Source organism: Bos mutus, chromosome 8 (genome assembly GCF_027580195.1).
Source record: "Bos mutus isolate GX-2022 chromosome 8, NWIPB_WYAK_1.1, whole genome shotgun sequence".
Lineage (NCBI taxonomy): Eukaryota > Metazoa > Chordata > Mammalia > Artiodactyla > Bovidae > Bos > Bos mutus.
Window position 1 is genome coordinate 70981279 of NC_091624.1, and position 21563 is coordinate 71002841.

The window sequence follows — 21563 nt, forward strand, 5'->3', positions numbered from 1 at the left end:
AGTTGATTCATTGGAAAAGACTCTGATGCTGGGAGAGATTGGGGGCAGGAGGAGAAGGGGACAACAGAGGATGAGATGGCTGGATGACATCACCGACTAGACAGATATGAGTTTGAGTGAACTCCGGGAGTTGGTGATGGACAGGGAGGCCTGGCGTGCTGCAATTCATGGGGTTGCAAAGAGTTGGACATGACTGAGTACTGAACTGAACTGAAAAGTAATTTTTCTATTCTGGGGTTCTTCTATGTCTAAAAAAAATACATTTATTTATAAGTTATTTTAGCCCAAAAGCAATTCATTTGAATTATCTACTAGATTATTTGATATTAAACTAGCTATGCATTAGAATCACCAGGAGTAACCTTTCTGAAAAAAAAAAAATGAATTTCTGATTATCTCTACTGCTAAATACTAGTTTCTAACCACATGATTTTGAGTAAGTTTTGGGAGGTAGGTAGGAGCTTTGTTTTTCTTTCCACTAATTCTGAGGTGCAGCTAGCTTTGAAAACAATTTTAATTGATCAAATTAAAAAATTAACTAGATTTTTCTGAGCATCCATCTGAATTGCCTGGACGGAACTTTTAGAAAAAGCATAGATTGCTGGGCCTCTCCTCTGCAATTTGTGATTAAGGTAGGTTTGGCGAGGGGTCTCAAAATACACATTTTTAATGTGTTTCCAAGCAACAGAGATGCTACTGGTCTAGGGAACGACAGTTTGAGAATCCCTGAACTAGAGAATAAAAAGAAGAGTGGTGAAAAGCGTAAATGATACATGTTTGCCAAAAGGAGGACTTTCCTGACTCTTGTTACGCACATTATCTAGACTGATGTTCTAGAGATTGACCCATCAGAGACGGGAATCTCTGATGTTCCCATCTGAGAACTTTTAGGGCTCTGAATAAGAGGCTTTCCTTTCCCAGCAGAAATTTTATTTCCAAAACCCTCCTGGTTCAATTCCATGATGTTGTAGTCACGAGCTGGGCTGAAGATAATCACGAGAGAGTTTCTACATACTAAACTCCTCACTCTCTCTCTTTTTTTTTTTTTCTGAGAAGCATGTACATACATAATTGCAGAATAGGAAAAACTGAGATGATACCTGTAGAAAGACCATTTTAGCAGAAATTGCCTGGCAGCTTTAGGAAAACTGGGTCTTCCTTCATAGGGTTTCAGTGCTTGCATCATCACATTGTCAAGCCACGCTGCCCACTGCTCCAGGGTGCTCTGCTGCTGAAGAGTCATCTTGAAGTCTGTTTCTAGTCTCTGAACCATGTTGTCATCACACTGGCACACCCAGGAAGCCTGCTCCTGGGACAGTACACAGAACGCAAAGGACAAGTTCAAGTCAGCATTTTTTCATTGAATGTCAGTACACAAACCATATGCATGAATGGCAAACTATATTGAAAGTGCAAAACAATTAAATGAATTAAGAAAAATGAATGACCACTTGGCAGTTGTTAAGGAAACTAACATCACTTCTGTACATGAAAAAGTGATGTGACATAAAGGTATGACTTGGTGTTCTACATTAGCTAGTCTGTGTGAAAGACTAAAATATATCATTACTTAAGAAGAAGAGGAGCCTGAACTTAACATATGTAGAGTCTTTTTTTAGTTTTTATGCTCTTTTACTTCTCAATCATATAAAACTAAAGCCAATTCATTTGAAAAGATTTAGGGTAAGTCAGATTGGATAAATAGATTTAATTGGCCACAAGTGGCCCCTCAGGATTAAGACAAAAACAAACAATGAATGATACAAGGCAGAAGCACATGCGGAATGAGTTTCATGGGAAAGAAAGTGAAGTCCCAAGGACTCTCAAGGTAAAAGCTACAAATGCAAATTAATTCACAGACCCGAAAACAACAGTAACAATAACCAAAAATACATTAGAGAAAATGTAGGGATGCTACCTACGAAGACATTTGATTTCCTTCTGGTTCTGATGGGAAAGTTTCATGTTTGGTAATAGAGATGAAAATAGAAACTTTTAAGGTTAATTTTCAGTGGTTGACATAAGTTTTACCATGTTTCTAGTGCTATGCTGCATTTTAAGATTAAAAAATATTATACTCTTTCAGGTCAGAATATAATTATCTGATAATATTAATATAATATTTGAGTGAAGACATGGATTTTAACATAGGGCCTGAATCCACTAACTTGATTTTAAGCAATTCATTTAACCTACGTGGGCCTCATTTTCCCCAAGCATAAAATTAGAGAAGTGAAATGTGACAAGAATTTTTAAGCTAGGTTCACTGTGTCCAGATAATACTTTCAATGTAGAGTTCTGTGGAGGGGTGTCTGTGAAGGTCCTAATTCTATATGTAAAACCTTATCAATATGTGTGTGTTTTTCTGAAAAGTCTCTATAGCTTTCAATCTGTCTGTTCTCAGAGGACAAATTTATTTAAATCAACCTTTCAAGTGAATCAATCCCTAATCTCCACCCTCTGATTCCAGGATCTCTCCTGACCCCAGAGACTTTACCTTACTCAAAAGACATTTCAACTGGGAGGCACTTCAAATAGAAAATGGCTAAACTCAATTCATTTTTCTTTCTCAGGGAAATTTAGGGCTTCTTCCAAATTCCCAGCTGATGATGCCATCTACTAACCTTCCTTCTCTTATCTAATTAATAAAAAAGGCTTTCAGATTTTTACCTCCTAAGTATCACTTTTGAGTATTTTAAGTACACTAAAATACGACATTAAATTTGAAAGTACAAATAAAAAAAAACAAAATATTAAGAGTATCTAAAATGCCAACATTAAGAGAGAACTACAACATGCTAATTTCCAAACTGTTCACATGTAATATATACATACGCATGTATATTTATGTATATATATTATTTTAAAAGAGGAACATATTATATATTTTACGTGATATTTTGCTTAGTTTCACTTTATATATAGGCAAATGAGGAGCTACATTTATTGTTCAATGACTCAATTTGCTTCAATACATGAATACACCATTATTTACAAAGTCAATTCCACATGGCTGCACGTTTATGGTCATTCCAAATTTTTACTCATAGGAATAATGCTTCTGGAATTAGCAATCTTGTAACTACATCTTTACTTTTTTTTTTAACTTATTTTTTACTTATTTACTTATTTTTTTTTACTTATTTCTATATAATAGATTTACATAAGAATAGTTAAGATCTTTCAAAATACAGTTAAATGACTCCCGGAAATCTTATATCAGTTCAACAGTTGAGGAGAGCACCCAGGGAAGAAGTTGGGTACATGCTAAGTTGCTTCAGTTATATCCAACTCTTTGTGACCCTATGGACTGTAGCCTGGGCTCCTCTGTCCATAGGATTCTGTAGGCAAGAATTCTGGAGTGGGTAGCCATGCCCTTCTCCTGTGGGTGGGGGGGCGGGTCTTTCCAACCCAGGGACTGAACTCACATCTCTATGTCTCCTGCATTGGCAGATGGGCTCTTTACCGCTAGCACCACCTGGGATGCAGACAAGGAGTGAAGAATTTAGGCCTCAAGAAAAAGACAGGGGATGCTGGGTTTTGTGTGTGTGTGTTTTTTAAAATCCAAAAACATCTAAGCATTTTTTGGTCTGTGGTATAAAACAAGAAACATAAAACTTATCATCTTAACCATTTTTAAGTATACAGCATAGGAGTGTTAGGGATTTCCTGATGGCTCAGTGGTAAAGAATCTGTTTTCCAATGCAAGAGACGTGGGTTCAATCCCTGGGTCAGGAAGATCCCCTGGAGAAGGAAATGACAACCCACTCCAGTATTCTTGCCTGGGAAATCCCACAGATTCTCAGGGGTCACAAGACTTGAACATGACTTAGCGACTACAAAACAACAACAATATGAGTGTCTACTTATGCTCAATACTGTACATTAGATCTTTTTCATCTTGCAAAACTGAAATTCTATGGGAAGCCACTGTGAGAGATATGTTTTATGTATTGGCAAGGAACAGAAGGAACTTACTGGTATCCTTGGAAGAATTTAATTTCATTTAACATAAAATCAAACTCACTACTTCCTACAGTTAGATTTGCCAAGAGAAAATGATAATCTAAGACTAAGCTTAGAGAAATAAAGCCACAGGACATTATTCTGGCTTTTCAAACTATGTTTCATTTTACTGCTCTCAAGGTTGAAAATATACTAACAGCTGCTGCTACTGCTGCTAAGTTGCTTCAGTCGTGTCCAACTCTGTGAGACCCCATAGACGGAAGCCCACCAAGCTCCCCGTCCCTGGGATTCTCCAGGCAAGAACACTGGAGTGGGTTGCCATTTCCTTCTCCAATGCATGAAAGTGAAAAGTGAAAGTGAAGTCGCTCAGTCGTGTCCGACTCTTAGCGACCCCATGGGCTGCAGCCTACCAGGCTCCTCCATCCATGGGATTTTCCAGGCAAGAGTACTGGAGTGGGGTGCCATTGCCTTCTCCGACTAACAGCTGAGTACCCTGTAAATACTCCCTTGTGAAGGAATTTGGATATTTTAACTCTTTAGTGGAAAAAGGTAAGGATGAAAACTAAAGATATTATCTTGGAAATAAATATCTCCAAGATGATAAGGAGTCAGTAACTTCAAAATCAGATTCTCTTTTAAATACAGAAACAAAAGTATATGCAAAAGTTAGGTTATCAGGTTAACTAACCAAAGTATATTTAGCCCATACTGTAGTTGAAAAACTATCCATTTACACACAAAAGAATTGGAAAGCAATACTACTATAATGCTATCAATTAAACAGAAAACCAATTATAATTGCAATAGCAAAAGTTATCCTGAATGCATGAGGAAAAGATTTGATTAGAGAATGATGAAGTGACGACAGAGGCTTCCCTGGTGGCTAGACAGTGGCTCAGACGGTAACAAGTCTGCTTACAATGTGGGAGATCCAAGTTTGATTTTTGGGCCGTGAAGATCCCCTGAAGAAGGAAATGGGCAACCTACTCCAGTATTCTTGTCTGAAAAATCCCATGGACTGAGAGGCCTGGCAGGCTACAGTCCATGGGGTTGCAAAGAGTCAGACACAACTGAGCAACTAACACTTTCACTTTTCTTTCAGAGCATTAAAATATTGACCCTTACATGTGGTTTCATTGTTTTAAAGTTTCCTTATTACAAGAGCATCATCCTTACATGTTTCAGTCTTACTGAGCTTAATCTCACAGGGACAGGGACAATTTTCAAATGAACAGGAGATGGTGATGAAGGTGGAATGGGAGCTAGAAGACTGAGAAAACCAGGGGACTCAGAAAACCAGGCAAAATGTGAAACAGAAAAGGAAAGAAAGAAGGGAATTAAAATCAAATATGTTAACCTGAGAAAGATTACGTACTGAACAAGAGTGGTGAGAAGTAAAATGTAGAGGGAAATGCAGGGCTACCACTGTGTTCATGGTCTTAAAAGCAGAGACATTACTTTACCAACAAAGGTCCATCTAATCAAGGCTATGGTTTTTCCAGTGGTCATGTATGGATGTGAGAGTTGGACTACGAAGAAAGCTGAGGGCCGAAGAATTGATGCTTTTGAACTGTGGTGTTGGAGAAGACTCTTGAGAGTCCGTTGGACTGCAAGGAGATCCAACCAATCCATTCTAAAGGAGATCAGTCCTGGGTGTGTGTTTGAGTGAACTCCGGGAGTTGGTGATGGCCAGGGAGGCCTGGCGTGCTGCAATTCATGGGCAAAGAGTCGGGCACGGCTGAGCAACTGAACTGAACTGAAGGAAGGAGGCCTTGGAGGATAGATACTTGAGCACACAGGTTTCAGCACTAATAACTTCTGTGAAAACCCAGAAAAATCTGGTACTTAAAGAAGGGAAAAGGTAGCCTCAAAGTTGGTAAGTAGAGAGGATGAGAATGAGCATAGTAAACATGTATAACTAACCATTTATATGTAATAATGTTGCCAAGGATGGCATTTATAGCCAGGAAGAACTCATTTTTGTAAACACTTCACAGGATTCAGGCACACAACTATACAAATGAAAATAATGTTAACAGAAAATTTAAAATCTTTCTCAGATCTTATCAGGAATCAGTCTTAAATACGTTTTTTGTTATTAAACTTATATTACTTTTTGAGACTAGAAGTTTCCTTACCATTTCAACTTTTCTTAAGGTACTTTTAAACATATCTTTTCTGAATGAAGATTTGAAATTAACATTATAGTATACATTTTAAGACAATACTGTATGAGCTCTTAATATTCCCACTAAAATCAGGTAATGTAAATTCCACTGAAATATGTAAAGTTAATGGATTTGTAAACATGAGTTTGTTCTTATGGAGATTATGAATTTGTATGTGTATGTATGTATGTTTGTATATATATATATACACATATATATAAACAAATGTTTATATAGATTTAAGAAAAACTATGCACATTAGAAGACCAAATCAAATTCATCAAAGTTAGAATGAACTTAACTTCTAAATCCTAGCCCTAAAATTAATCAAGCCCAAATATTACTTTTATTTTCAATGATAAAATGAGCCCAGAATTGTAGATTAAAATTTGTAGGAAATGGAGAAATAGTTTATCTTTGAGCAATGCTATTGTTTTTTAACACAGTTTTATTGAGATGTAATTCATATAGCAAACAATTCATTCAATAAAAGTATATAATTCAATAGCTTCTCTCAGTATATTCACAGAGTAGTACATCTATCACCACAATTAATTTTAAAATGTATTCATTTCTTAAAGAAGAAATGACATATTCCTTATCTATTATATCCCAATCACCTAGTCTACAGGACCTAGGTAACCACGAATTTACTGTGTGTCTCTATAGATCTGCTTATTCTGCTCTTTTAATATAAATGGAATCTTGCAATATAAGGTCCTTTGTATCTGGTTTCTTTCAGTTAGTGTAATGTTCACCTGTGTTGTAGGATGTATCAGAACAGAACTTCATTTCTTTTTATTGTCTGATAACATTTAATTGTGTGAAATGCCATGTTTTGTCTATATAGTCATCAGTTAATGGACATCTGGGTTGTTCCCACTTTAATGTGGCTAATATGAATAATGCTGCTGGAATATCCAAGAACAAGTTTTTAGGTGGATGTGTTTTCATTTTTCTTGGTATGTACCTAGGAGTGAAACTGCCAAATCATATGGTAACTCTATGTTTAACCTTTTAAGAAACTGCCATACTGCTTTAAAAGTGGATGTAGCACTTTACAGTCCAATTACTACTGTATAATGGTTCCCATTTCCTCACATCCTCATTAACATTTGCTATTATTCGTCTTTTTGATAATACCTATTTTAGTGTATATTGTTGCTGTTCAGTTGCTAAGTCATGTCTGATTCTTTGCAACCCCATGGATTGCAGCACACCAGGCTTCCCCATCATCCACTATCTCCTGGAGTTTGCTGAAACTCATGTCCATTGAGTTGGTGATGCCATCCAACCATCTCATCCTCTGTTGTCCTCTTTTCTTCCTGCCTTCAATCTTTCCCAGCATCAAGGTCTTTTCCAGTGAGTCAATTCTTCGCATCAGGTGGCCAAAGTATTGGAGCTTCAGCTTCAGCATCAGTCCTTTCAATGAATATTCAGGACTGATTTCCTTTAGAATGGACTGGTTGGATCTTCTTGCAGTCCAAGGGACTCTCAAGAGTCTTCTCCAACACCATAGTTCAAAAGTATCAATTCTTTGGTGCTCAGCTTTCTTTATGGTCCAACTCTCACATCCACACACAACTACCATAGCTTTGACTCTTGCCTACCAATCTTCAATGACCGTGGTTGTCCTTACTCTATTAATCATTCAGCAAACCCTGGTGACATATGTTGCAGTCTAGCACTAAAAATCTTCCCAGGCTTTAACCACAAAACAGAGGAGCAGTAAAGTTATAGCTGAGTAATGCTAATGCTAATGCTAAGTCACTTCAGTCGTGTCCGACTCTGTGCAACCCCATAGACGGCAGCCCACCAGGCTCCCCCATCCCTGGGATTCTCCAGGCAAGAACACTGGAGTGGGTTGCCATTTCCTTCTCCAATGCATGAAAGTGAAAAGTGAAAGTGAAGTCGCTTAGTCGTGTCCGACTCCTAGCGACCCCATGGACTGCAGCCTACCAGACTCCTCCGTCCATGGGATTTTCCAGGCAAGAGTACTGGAGTGGGTGCCATTGCCTTCTCCGATAGCTGAGTAAAACTCTCCTCTTTCAGGACATTGTGAATCTAGATGTGCCTATGAATTGATGTAACTTTGGAAAAGAAATATGATGATCCTAATTAAGAAGAAAAACATTGGATACCTTTCATTAAAAGATCTGTTTTGAAAGAAAACAGAGTACCTGGACATTGGCAAAGTCGACACGGTTGAGGTCATTGAGCATCTGGTTGATCTGAGAAGTGTTCTGAAGCACTGCACGAGCTGCCTGGGCCAGGTGATTGAGCGACGTGTATCTTCGCAGAGTCTGGGCAAAGGCACTTACAGCTGCAACCTGTAAAGAAATCCAATTAAATTGGGATTTCTTTTCTCCTCCAATAAAAGAAACCACTGCAATTTTCAAATCTTTATTCCCTTGCCAAATTTTAAATGCTTCTCTCTGATACTTATTTCAAATTCATTTGGTGAGACAGTTTACTTGTAAATTATAGCATTTAAACCTCTAAACCAAGTATTATTTTCCTTTTCAGTAGGTTGAGGTCAAGGCTAAAACAAACTCCCACATTCTCAGACATCTGAGTGCACCATTAATTAAACTGGTCTTGCAAGTAGCTACTCATCATCAGCAAGAAATGATTTAGTCTAGGCAATTAGGGAAAATGTTGATTTTCATTTCTTATTCTCAGTGTGACAGTCAGCTACAAACTAAGGAAATAAAAAAAAAATTTCCTTTTATTTGGAAAACCAAACTGTCCAGTCCCACTTTTTATCTGGATTAAAAAATATACTTTTCACAGCATTATCATTCAGATTCACTCTTTTAATCTTTATTTTATAGAGGTGAAATAAGGGTGGTCAATTTTGAGGTGAAATAGGAGAACTCAAAGCCTGTATTAGCAAATAGATAGCTAATAAACTTCTCAGACACAGGCAACAAGAAGAACTCTTTTTTTTTTTTTTTTTTTTTCAGAATCTGGATGTTTGTAAAAGGGTTATCCAGAAAAATCCCTGTTTGCCCTCTGAAATGTACTTTCTATCCTTCCCCCTTCTGCTCTGTGCCCAGGAAGACTAAACGGAAAAAACTGCATTAACTGCCTCCCTTGTCCTTGGGCTTCCAGTTGGATTTGGTCAATGAGAGGCACTGGTAAGGGACTGAAGGACAGAAGAAAGTGGTCAAAGTATTTATTCCCTCACAACCTCTGCTCTCTCCTTCCTAAGGCCACAGTCCTGCGTGGAGGAGAAGAGCTCCTGATGCCATAATTGCTTCTCTCCCATTCAGACCTAGGGATGGGCAGGCTTCCCCTACTAATGCTAGTCCCCGGTTTTCTTAGCTCTGTTTACACATTTAGAAACAGACCCTTATTAAACTTTCTTCAATTATTCTTCTCTTTGGATACACCTTTTATTTCCTGCTGAAATCCTGAACAAATCAGGTTATGTTGAAAGATAGCAAAGATAATGACAAAAAAAGTCTAAATAAATATCTAAATGTCATGATCTCATGAAAATTTGTTACTTCCATAGCAGATCTGATGAGGATTTTAATGTATTTATAGGAATAGATGGAATCCCATTAAATCACTGTGGGTATATAAACAAGCAACTGATTGAACAGTCATTTGGCTGAGTGGGAATAGATGTTCCACAAGACAACGATGCCCTGTCTTGATACTGAGATGTTTTAGGACCATGTGGAGCTTGGGGACATCCACATATCCTCAGAGAGAATATTTCACATTTTCCCATCTCTGAGGTTTGTACTAATCAAGTACATATTATGTGCCAGCATTGTGTTAAATGTCTAACATATATTACCATGTTCAATTCTCATAAACATCCCATTAGACACATGTTCTACCTTAGGGAGGTTAACTATCTTACTCAAGACTACAGAGAAACTAAAGTACAGAGGTGGGATATGAATCCAGGCATTTTGATAACAACTTCCAGTCACATTCTCATTATGCTATTTCTACTGTCCAGCTGGATCATCTTTGTTGACTGAATGCTCAGCTGAAAAAAGGCTGCACATCCTTGAGAGAGGAGTAGCAGAAGACATCTTTCACCAAGGGAAACCACCCAAATCAATTCTGGAGATCAATGAGATGACCAATAGTGCAGCTGGATTGCTATCACAACCACCTGATGATACTGGGGTAGGAGATGCTTTCAGTTGTTTGAAAGTATTGTTATGACTATGACTGACTTTGCAAGTTGGAAAGCATTCCTCTGATTATCTTAATCAAAGAGCATCTCCTTTATTTTCTCACCTCAATGTGGCACTCTAGAACAGAACTGCCACGGATGGAATCATTTCTGCAATGATGGAAATGCTCTACATATGTGTTACCTAATATTGTACCCACTAGTCACATGGGTTAAGATGCACTTGAAATGTAGCTAGTGTGACTGAGGAACTAAAATGTTAATGCAATTTAAATAAATTTAAATGTAAATAGCCACATGTGGTTAACCCTACCATATTGACAGCACAGCTCAATCAAGCAACAATCTAAGGTGGACATGTCCTTGAAATGTGACCTTCAGTATGTTTTAGAGATAGAATGTGTTATTGCAAACCTTAAGCCAAAACAGGAAGAACTGAGAGTTACTTGTGCTATCACAGACTTGTCAGCTACAAGAGCTTCAGCTACATTTTCAAACTGACAGCCAAGGCACATTGTTGGAGTCTGACAGGAGATACAGTTCCCGACAAAAGGCCACAAATGTGATTTTTGTTATCAAAGTTTGGACAGAATCAGTCCAATCTGTCAAGTGTGTTCACAGGTTAATCTAAAGTAACATGGTTAGTAGGGGAAAAAGTGAAGAATAGAATTCATATCTCCAGCTAAATAATCCATATTCCTGTAATATACTCAACTATGAGATAACGGTTCTCTTTAAGAAATGATTACTTGATTCACAAAAGCATTCTCCAGTGTTAAAAACAAAACATCCTGAAAAGCAAAATGGTTATTATTTCACATGAGCATTCAGAATATGAGTATAGTAGGGGACTTAAAAAAATCTAAAACTCATTCAAATGGAAATTATTTGCACATTCTAGGCTATTCTTTTCAATATTTGAAATTAAGCAACCTGAAATATACACTTTAGAAAAGGGCTGATAAATATACCACACCTACAATGCTTCTCTAGTCTCTCTGAAAGGAGTATTATCAAACAACATATCTTGTGAAGTTCTTTGCCACATGGTTATAAAATACAAATATAAAAATCAATGCTATATTTCACATAACATCATTTGATAGGACAAATTTAAAATTCATAGTTCATGACCATTTCCTAAACACAAAAGAAAAGGCAAGGACATGAAAGTGTACCTTGGTTTGTATCATTCTTTGTGGAATATTGTTCATGGCATTGGAAAGCCAACCTTCAAGGCTTTTTGCAAAATTTCGAATGGCTTGGGTCAAGGCACCTAAATGTTAAAGAAGAGAAGCAGAACGAAACAAATACCAAAGAACATTAATCTTTATGCTAGAATAAGGGAAAACATACAACCATAGCATTTGAAATAGCACAAGACAGAACTTATCCTCATTAACAAGACTTTATTTAACATTATTCCTAACTATGAAAGAATCCAAATATTATATCGTGGGCTTTTTTTGTCTTAAAGCTATTTTGTTCCCAGATACTTATGACACTTCATTGGGAAATGAAAACATTCAAGCGTTTTTTGCTTATAACAACATATACCAGTTGTGAATATACGTATGGAATTTTCTATCTTAGACAAAATACTCTTTTCAGAAACATCTTTTTGCTCAAAGGCTAAGTATTGTCTTTAGAAATCTGGTGACTTTTTTCAAGCTCTTATTTTCATTTCTTTAGCTAGAAAGAAAATAATGCAAAGCTTTCTTTCTCTATGCATCTCTTTACATTGGAACATGTCAATTAGAGTAGTTATCTCTCACTGTTGTTGAAAAGTAAGGTAAAATTAAAATTGCCTGACTTGATATTCTGGATAACTATTCTCCATCTCACTGGCAGGTAGCGATAAAAGATTACTGTGATAAAACTGCTGTCATAGAGACCAATATTCTTAAGATATTCCTAAAATAGTCTGTTCCATATTCCTTGCATCTCTGTTAAAACCTAAGTAAGTATAGGTCCCATGAGAGCAACTTTTATGGTGGTCATAAAACAATTGGAAGCATTTTCCAGTATCAGGGGTGACTATGATTATTTTATTCTAAGGGATCTGCTTACTGAGATCCCTTACTGAGATAGGAAACAGAATTCTTATCTTGTTCAACAAGTAATTCAGTCAGAGCATTTCATTTCATCTGTGCCCAAGGCTACACGGTATAGGGAGTAGTTTAAGACATTTAATAAATGTCTGAAGCACCCAGAACACAAAGCAGATCCTTGTGGGTTCCCTATGATGCGGGTAGGTAGTGCAGTTGGTAGTCCATGATAAGAGACAGAGAAGTCACATTTTTACCCAAGGCTCCCAAGAGTATTAATGATGGGATCAAATTCCCTCATTTTTCTTTTGTGCTCAAAATAGTCTGACATGCATCTTTATTACTTTTGTTAAAGCAGAGTTAGACATAATTTAGCTTACTCAAATTGCTTGCATCAGATATAAATTATACTGATCCAATAATAAAATAACTAATTTTTAAAAGTTGTTTATTTAAGTGGTAAAATGACAAAAAAGATTTAAATGGCTATCTTTTTTTGGAAAAATACTCAAGTAGTGCAGATTTTAAACATGAGAATCATCCATTGGAAACCCTGAGTTGGAAATTTCTTGAGAGCTAAGTTTTTGAAATTTCCAAAGCTTCCCATATTAGTCAAAAAGAAAAAAGAAAGAAAAATATTTTTCTGCTGTATTATGTACTAGAACCATGGAGGGCAGGCATGAATGGAAATGAAAAAGAGTGAAAAAAAATTAAAGACCCTTTTTGAAAGTCAGTAAAACTTTGTTCAAGATTCAGTTTGATTATCTGTATTATGTATTTTTCTCTAATTAATAATTATTTAATCTGAAAAAACCAAGAACTGGGAAAAGCTACTTTAAAATTTTTAATATGGGTCTTCTTTTATCTAAACAAATTTAATGCTAGGGAGGTTATAAAATAAAAACATTATGTTTTATATCTCAAATGATTTTTAGTTTTTACTTTTTTGTATTATATGACATTTTGGGTCATCTTTAACTGAAATCATAATTTGTACATTTAAGTGCTACCAGTTGAGTTCTTACACAATTTTTTTACACTTCACTTTATTTTTTCCATTTTCAGATAAATGTATTTTAGAGTATAGTAGCTTCAAGCTGACTTTAAATTAGTGTGATATGCAAACTTTTTTTTTTTTTTGGCTAAAAAAAGGAATCCCATCTGGACAGTAAATGGTAGAGTGAAGTACTAGTAGCCAGGAAAATAAAATTTTCAAAAATAAAATTAAGTTTGTTCTCTCTATAGGGATTCATGTCAGATTAAATTGTGCAGATTGACTGACAACTTTTTCTCATGAATGGATGGTTAGAAATTTAAAGCTATTCTAAAACTAACTTGTCTCAGCCTGCTTATGATTAATACAAAAATGCATACAATCAGAAGACTGTGATTTAAACTATATTTTAAGCTTTACTTTTGTTAAATCTTATTATAGAACAGGAATTAAAATTCCAAATTTACTTGGTAGGGTGGCACATTAATGTATCTTGTAATTTCAGAGAAACTATAAAACTGTACTTATATAAAAATTCCTGAATTTGAGTTCTCTGAATGCAGAGACAGAATAAAATGTTTTTCAAACAAAAATTTGTGAAAAACAAAGGTCATGTGTATCGTGTACTTAAAAATTATGGGGCTTAAAACCATCTAAACTTGATACATGGTTCATGTTAGGTAACTGCTGAATTTACAAGTTAGTCTTGTGATGCTAACATAGAAGCAACAGATTTTAGAATTGTTTAACGAATACTGATGTTGTTGATTTGCCTCAAAGAAGGTGCTCACTGGCATTTTTTTCTTATATCTCATGAGAGAAATTTATGTTGGTGGCAAGATGTCATAGGCTAATGAGCTACCCTATGCAACTTTTCTTAAACATCTCTAGAGATTATTACTCAGAGCACAGGGAGTAAGACAAAAACAAGGAAAATCAGATTCTGGAACATAAATCAGTAGAGAATTTACATGTTGAAATTTTCCATGACAATGTCACTTTTAATCAATCTTTAGTCAGGACACCAACTGTCAGTTGGTGCAGTAGAGAAGATATTAGCAATTTATAACAACGTGAGACTATGGCAGCTGAATTTTTAAAAAACTAATTTGTGTACATATTTATGTATGTTTATGTGTGTGTTCACTGATATTATATATAAATGTACATCTAAGCATACTTTTTTAGGTGGTGGGAAACATACATATCTTCCACTCTACCGTATTTTTAAAAAGAAAGTATAAACATACAAATGTTAAATCTTCATTTCTGGAATACTTTAATACAAATTTACTGTGAACAGTGTACTTGAAGTACACAGTTGCTAATTTTACAAGCTAAAAGATTGTTTTACTTTATTAATGTCACTGTAGAGTAGCAATTCTGTTCCATTTCTCTAAAGGTTAAGTTTACTAGTATGTGCTCATAAAGATGTAGGCCTAAAATCTTTTCAACTGCTTCCAACATAGGTATCCATAGTGGCTTTTAGACTGACACTTGCAAAAAAAAATAGCTTTGTTTGCAACAGAGTAGCTTAAAAAAAAAGCTATCACTTAAAAAAGTAATGTAACTTATCTACGTAATTCCTATTTGCTTCATGGCGGGAATACAATGCTCTTGCAGTTACATAGATTTTTCTCTCAAAATGCCAGTTAACCATTACTGTTAGTGGAAACTGCATTTGTAGTTTTTAACATGATGTCGGTGACAAAGTAAATGCTTTTAAAAGAAATTTAACTTCAGTAGAAACCAAGATAAATTCATTTCAAATCAAAAGCAACCGTAAAAGAGGCTGGTCTAGCAATCACAGATTTCAAAAATTAGGGGTTTTATGAAGGACACCGTGTCCTTGGGTTGAATGATTTTCACACTGGCTGACTGACCTGGGGTGTTCTTGCAATTAGTCATCAGGGCTGTCACATCTTTAGGTTGTCTTTCTTCGTCAAAAAGAAAATGAAAGATTGAAAAACAGAATTTTTCCCTTTTAACTACAGTGTTGCTCTAGGCTGCTTTCATGCAGTACTCTGTGTTGCGTGTTTTCTATGTGGCAAATTTAAATGAGATTAGAATCACTCTAGTTTGCAACGTCACTACCCGAAACTTCCTGGGTGGAATGTAGGAGAACAAAAGCATCCGTACTTGTCTGCATTTAACTTACTAGGAATAGGTCTAAGGACGTCGGGGATGAGAATCTCCACCAAAGCCTGGTACATCCCATGGTCACAGTTACACATCCATTTCAGGATAGACTCATGTTTGCACAGAGTTATCAGCTTTGCTTTCGGAAGTCGACTTTCTATTTCACTCAGATTGCTGGTGTGAATAAATGTAGCAAATGAATAGATGGCAAATGAGGATAAAAAAGAAAATGGACTTTAAAAATAGTTTTAGTTTATCAAATATTACTGAGGTTAGAACTATACCACCACTGCCCTGGTGCCATACGGCTGGATATATAAAATACTCCCCCGGAGCTGCCTATGCACGTTAAGACTTTCTGACAGTATGAAAGGCAGATATGATACTAAACCCATGAGGATGAAATAGTTCTACCGCAGTCCCCCAAATCAATAAAAATGGGAGCTATAATACACACGCTGAAACCTCAAGAGAGTACTTTGTGGTTTATTTCAATCTCTTCAATTAAGGTTATCAGGTAAGGTTCACAACTGGTATACATATCTCTAATTTATTAGCTGTGACATCTACTCAGCCATGAAAATGAATTGGAAAAGCATATTGATTCTGACCTTGACTCGGTAATGGTAGTGCCGTCAGCTGGAGTTGAGGGAGAATAGCGCCAGAATGTTTGCCACAATTTTTCTATCAGGCTAAACTGAAGATTCACAACAACATCCAATATTGCCTACAAAACAAAATGGTTATCGATATTACCTTACAAAATCACTTATGGGGATGTGTGAGGAGTACATACTGTAACAAGACTTAAAAGGTAAAGATACTTTTGGGCTCATAAACTGACATAGTGAAACTAGACTAAGTTTTGCCAATGGAAATGGGAACACAAAAGAGATTAGCTAGAGACAAGGAGGAAAATATCTCATACATAAATGATTAAGAAGGGTAACTTGTATTCCTCTCAGAATGACCTCACACCCCACCCTTATTTTTACCTCTTTTCTCTCTATTATCATGCTTGCTTCCCTACGCTTTCTTTCACCCATTAACCCACTGCTTCCCTGGTTGCCTCCACTCTTGTTAGATTCATATGGACACAGAACATAGATTTGAGTCACATCAGCCTTCACTGGACTGTGTCCACTGGTCCTAAAAGAGGGCAAAAGATAAAGGTGTGGAGGTGCCTGTGCGTGGCAGATGGAGTTAGGGCTAAGTTAGCTTGGCCTAGGGCTGCAGACCATGGCTTCTGAAGCATTCCTAGCCAAGCAGAGGCTGGGGGCAGAAACTAGAATTAGGCTGACCTTCCAAGGGTAGTGCCTGTCTTGGCAGAAAAAAAGCCTCTCTGTGGTCACACAGTGGCTTCCTCTCATTCCTCTTTGCACACACTCCCTTTAGAGAGAAGCTGTAAGACTCTCTCTCCTTTTTAACCTTGAGGGCATGGGCCTCACCTCTCCTGCTTAATTTTCTCAGATCTCCAGCTGCATCAAGATATTTTTTTCGATGATGCTAAAATTTGCCACTTTCATTAGCTTTTGATGATCATATTTAATTTCACCCTGTCATTGCAATTAGTCTGCAAATTTGCCTTCAGATAAAGGCAGTCATAAAACTAAATAACCTATTTGTGCAAAGATCACGTGATTCTGTGATTATTTTGAGTATAAAAGACAAGTCCTCAGTATAATGTGTTTGATGTCATCAGCATTGAGAACAAAAACACGTAAAACAACACCTTCAAGATCTGCAAAATTCACAGAAACTAAGAGACAAGAAGAAGCAACTGAGAGAATCAATCTGAACATTTAAAGAAGAAAGAGGAAACCATGACTTCCTAATGCTGGAGTATGTGCTACTTGTGTAGACCTGGCCTTGTGCATGGTACAGAGAATAACTAATGTTCTACACAAAGACACTTTGAGACCAATTCAAATATTAAGTAAAATTTGTTTGGGAGCATGTTTTGGGAACTAGAAGGAAATGTTGCAAGTAGTTGAATGATGAAAATGAAGGGAAGGGGACAAATTAATATCACACTCCTCACCCTTTAATATCAGCAACAATAAAAATGCAAAAGCAAGCCCTGAAAGTAAAGGGCATCCAGATATGGCTGCTCCCAGCAAAACCCAAAACCTTCTCAGGAGGCAAATTATTATACCTGCTTTCTTGAAAGATTCTAACTTAGGCTTCTTCTGACAGACATCTATTAATGGAGCAACTAGTAATATCTGATCTAATACCTTATATGTCTCTAGTTATGAGACTGATGTAGGAACACTATGCATATATAGAAAGGAAAAATTACTGTTAGAGCAACTTGTATTGAAACTTATATTTGTTCCTTATGTAACTAGTGATCCTTTCAAAGTATCTTTGATAAACCAACTATGAGAATTCCAAATAACAGTCAAAATAGGTATGTTACTCTTTCTTAAAAACATAAACAATAGGAAATATGAAATAAAATAAGGCAAGTAACAAATTCAGTGCACCTTAAATTAAGTATCTCTTCAAATTAAATAACCTCAAATAATTCTATTGAAAGGACATTTGTATCAGCCTCATTCACAAATGAATAAAACGTTTTGTCATCTGTCCACCCACTTTTAAATTTGTTCAGACTAAAATGTATGGCAAATATAGTTTAAAATAATCCTAATGCCACTAGCCTAAAGCAAACAACCATTTATAGGACTGGATCTGAGACCCAAGTACCTGTCCATCAAAAGTTTAGAAGTGCGACAGGAAACAATAATTAGGGACTTCCTTTTCATAGATGACTTTATGTTCCATGAGAGTGGCCATGACTACTGGTAACTCTGAAACAAATGAGGATCATTCTATGAACTGCCATTTCCCATGTAGATTAATTACTATAAATGTTCCTTTCTCTTCATATACAGTGTGCATGCGCTAAGTTGCATCCAATTCTCTGCGGCCCTATGGACTGTAGCTTGCCAGGTTCCTCTGGCCATGGGATTATCCAGGCAAGAATACTGGAGTGCATTGCCATACCCTACTCCAGGGGACCTTCCCAACCCAGGGATGGAACACACGCCTCAAATGCCTCCTGCATTGGCAGGCAGGCTCTTTACCACTAGTGCCACCTGGGAAGCCCTCATATAGAGTATTCCTGACAATTAATGAAAATTTTATAATCCAAATAATATTTTCATCTTTATTGGGGGAGTTTTTCATTTAGATTGATTTTAGTGTATATTCTTTAGAGTTGTAAATAATCATTCCCCAAGTTATATTTTGAATAATATGATAAACTTAAAAAAAATCTAAATTATATTTGTATAGGCTGGGTTGCTTGAAGCGAGTTTCACCTGAACACAGAGCAATGAGAAAATGATTAGAGCATCTATACATAAACCTTTGAATAGACATGATATTCACATAGAAAGCAAAAGAGAAGTTTTTTTTTCCTTGATAAGTAAGGATCATCCAGAAATTCTCTAATACTGGAAAAAGTGCAGCAGTGGAAGAGAAATGGACAGTGTTTTTCATCATAACAAGAAATGTTGGGAACAAACTGGCGGGACATGTTGAAAAATACTTATGGCACATGATTTGTTAATAAGGAGAGAACTTGCCCTTGGTTGTTAATAACCTAGCACCCTTGACAAGCACTCAGATTCACTCAAGCGGTTCTTATTTCTGGAGTAGGAAAAAAAAAAAACCTGTGAATGCTATGAGCTGAGACTTCTCACTACATACTGCATCGTCAGCAGTCAGGAGGACTGCCCAAGGATTATCTTTTACTTCTAAGTAGATCATAAATAGCCCTGGAATAAAGCTACTTAAATTCTAAACAGTTCCTCTTTGAAAAGGAGGGATACTTTAGAAAATTCCTATTGCAATCTGCTATCTTCTTTCTGCCAGGTAAGTGGCCAGTATATGTGGACTTGGAGAGAATTCACCTCCTGGAGACAACGTATCCAATTCTGATCTGGGATAATAAGAAAGGAAGTAGGAGGAGGGATGGAAAACACCAAGAGAAGACTCAGGGTCAAAAAGAAACAAGCAAAACTAGAGCCTCAATGATCCCTGGAAGGAATGCCTAAACATTTCTAGAAAATAGTTTTTGATAAAAATACATATTTACAGTATAAAATTCAGAAGATTAAAAAGCGTGTATTAAAAAATTAAGCCTGTTTCCCCTGACTCCTTAAACTCAGTTTTGATCCCAAAGGCAACCAGCTTTAATATTTTGTTCTTTCTTCTGGAGAGATTATACAGCATGTTCTTTTTCATGAAAACAACAGTATGCTATACTCACTGTTTTACATCTTGCATTTTTCTTAAAAATAAATCCTGGAGCTTGTTCCACAAAAGCACATTTAGAGTTGCCTATTCTGTTTAATGGTTGCATAGTGTTCAACTCTATAGATTATACCATATTTTATTTATTCAGTCCCTGTTAGATACTGAAGTTATAATCAATCTTTTGCATTAAAAACCATAATGCAACAAGTTCCCTATACACTTATATCTTCAACCACATGTAAGGATTTTTCTAGGATAAGTACCTAGAAGTGGAACTGCTTCATCAAAGGATTCGTATCAGACTAGGCTAAGAGGATGGAAAGTAAAATTTATTCTCCCCTTCATGCTTCACTTCTCCAGTTTGAGACAAGAAAAAAACAGCTTATCAGTGTTCAAAGAAATATGAACTAACTTCATCTGTCCTCTAGGAATACATTGGAGTATTTGTTTTAGCCAGTTGTCTGGAAAAACTTAGCTTGTGTCCATACTATGTTTTGAAAAGACCTACCTCACAGTGCTCTCGATAAAGACTCTGCAGTGACTTGATATCCTCAAAGGTAGTACCATCTGGCAGAGAAGAGATTTCAACTTCTCCAAACTCTGGAAGTGCTCGAGATGCATCTGTTACCATGACAACACAATGGAAAAAAGTTACTGTGGATGGTGCCAATTAAAGACTAATGAAGGAAAATTTAGGCAGACTAAAAAGGAAAAAAAATTAAAGGTCAGAGGTCCAAAAAGTAAGGACTTTGCATTTTAAGGACTAGTATTTTATAAACCAAAGTTACAGCAGCAGCAGCACAAAAGAATAGAGGGAATAGTTTTAAAATTTTGGAGAAACTAAATTTTCACTATGATTATACTGGAAATAACATATCACAGTGTCTCTCAATACAGGACCCCTATGATAAGAAAAATACCTTGAGCTGGCCAGTATCAATTTTAGTTATTTTTATCATTTTGTTACTTAGGTATATAAAATACATTAGCTTTAAACTCATTATGCTTATACCTCTCATATAATCATAAAACAAAAGACCTACAAACTAAGTATAAAGAAACCTAAAAAAATAACATTAAATTAACAATGTTAATTTATATGATAGATGATGATGCTGTCCTATAACTGAATCTTTCATGACATGAATATGGTATTGACTGCTGCAGTGCAGGAACTTTTGAATTTGACAACCAACACATACTTCATGGTGGCTGGTTCTCCCATTATGTTTCTATATTCAAATAAGCTGTGAAACTTTCCTCCACACAGAGCACTGGGACATCATTGAGCCTTCCCTTGGGATGAAGCCGTAATTTACATAGTAAGTCTGTTCTTTTCTCATTAGCTCTGGACAATTAATGCAATACACTTTGGTGCCAGCCTTATCATAAATTCAAATACAAATGTGGAAACTAAATCTTCAGAACAGTATTCGTTCTAGTCTTCTAGGTAATCCAAAATATGCTTTTTTTTTAAAGATTATAATTGAAATAAGAACATAAAATAAGAAACATAAAAATTCTTGTTGAGAGCTCATATGTCTATAAGAATATACTTGAAGACTCCAGTTTGTGAATGCACCATAATGTTCTCATACTTCAGCAGCTATTCTGTCCTGAGAGTACATTTTAGTTGTCTTTGTCAGAAAGCGCACATAGACACATATACACACACACAGACACATACACACACATACACATCCGATACATTCTACTAATTTTGATCTGTTGTACCGAAACTATGCATGTTTATCCCTAGAAAAGCTGTCAATTAAAGTGCAAAATGGCATTGTGCACTTTTAGCTTTTACAGGAATA

General features: G+C 36.1%; 1 protein-coding gene across 4 annotated transcripts in view; it reads right to left on the reverse strand.

Moving 5' to 3' along the window:
• The window catches only part of RFX3 (regulatory factor X3), a 337712-nt gene that overhangs the window by 44530 nt on the left and 271619 nt on the right, over positions 1–21563 (reverse strand). For all 4 annotated transcript variants that reach the window (XM_005896759.2, XM_070375833.1, XM_005896758.2 and 1 more), the window contains 6 exons: positions 20255–20367; positions 16089–16204; positions 15497–15651; positions 11475–11572; positions 8315–8464; positions 1101–1309 (listed from right to left, as the gene is read on the reverse strand). In XM_005896759.2, the coding sequence (XP_005896821.1) occupies positions 1101–1309; positions 8315–8464; positions 11475–11572; positions 15497–15651; positions 16089–16204; positions 20255–20367 (841 nt within the window). The remainder of the gene's footprint in view (positions 1–1100; positions 1310–8314; positions 8465–11474; positions 11573–15496; positions 15652–16088; positions 16205–20254; positions 20368–21563) is intronic.